Source organism: Alosa sapidissima, chromosome 20 (genome assembly GCF_018492685.1).
Source record: "Alosa sapidissima isolate fAloSap1 chromosome 20, fAloSap1.pri, whole genome shotgun sequence".
Taxonomy (NCBI): Eukaryota; Metazoa; Chordata; class Actinopteri; order Clupeiformes; family Clupeidae; genus Alosa; species Alosa sapidissima.
In genome coordinates, this window is record NC_055976.1 from 17,775,126 (window position 1) to 17,777,625 (window position 2,500).

The 2,500-nt window shown below is 48.6% G+C and overlaps 2 protein-coding genes across 2 annotated transcripts in view; both read right to left on the reverse strand.

The window, feature by feature from the left end:
- fam189a1 (family with sequence similarity 189 member A1) overlaps positions 1–2,500 on the reverse strand; it is a 396,028-nt gene that overhangs the window by 238,356 nt on the left and 155,172 nt on the right. The window lies entirely within an intron of this gene.
- The window catches only part of tjp1a (tight junction protein 1a), a 210,931-nt gene that overhangs the window by 49,444 nt on the left and 158,987 nt on the right, over positions 1–2,500 (reverse strand). The window contains 1 exon segment of the mRNA XM_042075467.1: positions 576–629. Within this exon segment, the coding sequence (XP_041931401.1) occupies positions 576–629 (54 nt within the window).

Here is a 2,500-nt window from a genome sequence, read left to right on the forward strand (position 1 = left end):
AGAAGAGGTGGAGGTTGAATGGAAATCAGGGAGGGAAAGGTGATGAACAGATCTGACAGAGAGAGAGAGAGAGAGAGAGAGAGAGAGAGAGAGAGAGAGAGAGAGAGAGAGAGAGAGAGAGAGAGAGAGAGAGAGAGAGAGAGAGAGTAGTGCGGGGATCAAGTCAAAGGGAAAAGGAGAGTAGTGAGGGGATCAAGTCAAAGGGAAAGATGGGAGGGGAAGACTGGAGTGGAGAACATGGATGAAAAGGTGGTGTGATGAGATAAGGAAACAGAAGAGAAGAGAGAGTGAAGTCAAATAGGGAGAGATAGCAAGAAAAAGAATTGAGTGAGATTCTGTGTGAGTGTGTGTGTGTGTGTGTGTGTGTGTGTGTGTGTGTGTGTGTGTGTGTGTGTGTGTGTGTGTGTGTGTGTTTATGTGTGTGTGTTTGTGTGTGAATGTGTGTGTGTGTGTGTGTGTGTGTGTGTGTGTGTGTGTGTGTGTGTGTGTGTGTGTGTGTGTGTGTTTGTGTGTGAATGTGTGTGTTTGTGTGTGTGTGTGTGTGTGTGTGTGTGTGTGTGTGTGTGCCCACTTACCCTCTGAAGAGTGACTGTGTGCTGTTCCCATATCACTGTTTCCTCCATTGCACTCTGGAAACACAAGAGAGAGAGAGAGATCAGGACTCTCCTTCACAGAACACGAGAACCGTAAAAACACAGATTCCCAAACGGAACACTCCTAGCACATTGCTCAAGAATTCCACAACATTCTGGAATATCAAAGAGGCGCTTGTGACCTTTCTTCACACTCTTCGATGGAAAATAGAGCTTGTGTTTTAGAAGGCATTCAGAGCTGAACGTCTGTGTGTGTGTGCTTGTGTGTGTCTGTGGTGTGTGTGTGTGTGTGTGTGTGTGTGTGTGTGTGTGTGTGTGTGTGGAGGTGCGTGCAGGCCCTGAGGTGGCGTGGCACGGGTAGAGTGGCATCTCGGTGGCACCAGAGTGTCCTGCCAGAGGGCAGCTCTCTGCCCGAATGCCAAGCCCTACCGTGACCGCGCCGCTGACTCAACGCTGGCGCACTACCAACCGGCACCAGTGACCCGACTGCCCAACCAGCAATCCGCCCGGCCGACGGCCTTGTGACCTGAAGTGGCCGGCACCCTAAACATAGCACTGCCCAACACAGTACACACACACACACACACACACACACACACAGAAAGAACAATTTACAAACAAAGTGCTGGCTGACACAGCGTGTCCCGGCACACCAGCTAAGCACTAACACATGGTCTGACTCAAGGACGACAGCACCACAGACCCAACGGACAACGAGCTGCATCCAAGATAGATTGGACCAGATGCGGACCACAGCAGCATACTGTCTGGACCCGACCAGAGATAATCACATGGTGCTCCGCTGGTCAGGCTGACTCACACTCCAGCGCATTTAATGAAACCCAACTAACCAGCATGCAGTGGGGCTAAAGTGCTGGCAACACTGCGTCACTGCAAAGTACATTTTGTGTGCACACATTCAGCAACCACCAGAGAAGCAGAGATACACAGTACATCAACACCCAAGCATCTACACATACACACTCACCCAAAAACACACACACTCACACACACACACACACACACACACACCACAGACACACTCACACACATGCATCCATCCACACACACACACACACACACACACCACAGACACACTCACACACAAACACACACACACTCACACACAAACAAACACACACACACACACACACACACACACACACACACACACAGGGTCTACTGACAGGATTAATTCTGTGTCCATCTCCTGAGCTCTTCTACACTCTGGACACAACAGGCCTATATATAACACAACTGCCTATATATAACAGATAGAATGAATAAATAAATAAGCCTCTACCTGTTTCTAAGTGCAGCAGTCTGACTATAGATTATAGAGGCATCAGAACAATCTGCGGATCTAGAGAGCCGTACATCTCTTGGGGATTAATGTGAGGAGCAGATTAACCCTGTGCATTTCCCCCCCTCATCCAAACCACTGCTTTCAATTCAGCAGGACAGGTCTATGAGGAACTCATCAATCTCTATTCCATGTGCCCGTCCAGTAAGTTTAGAGATCAGATCAGTGTCGGGTGGCTTAACACAGGTAGAGGAGCAGGGCTGCTGGAATATCGAGGTTATGGGGTCAACAGGTAGGATGTGAGGTCACCGATAACAACAATGGACATCACCAAGGGATCTGGTGTCTGCACCGTAATCCAGACTACGGGTCGTCACTCAGACAGGAAGGCTAGGTTCATTCAGGAGGATTGTAAATCCTCACTATTTCCCACTGATGGTAGGAAATAACTATTTTAGTGTTACACGATGCACTGATACAAGAAAAGTATCACGATACTAGATAAATTAAAAAGTTAGAATACCATCTTAGTATCAGGGGCGGTAGTAGTGTAGTGGTTAAAGAGCTGGGCTAGCGTGCAGCAGCCTGAAAAGTTGTGGGTGCA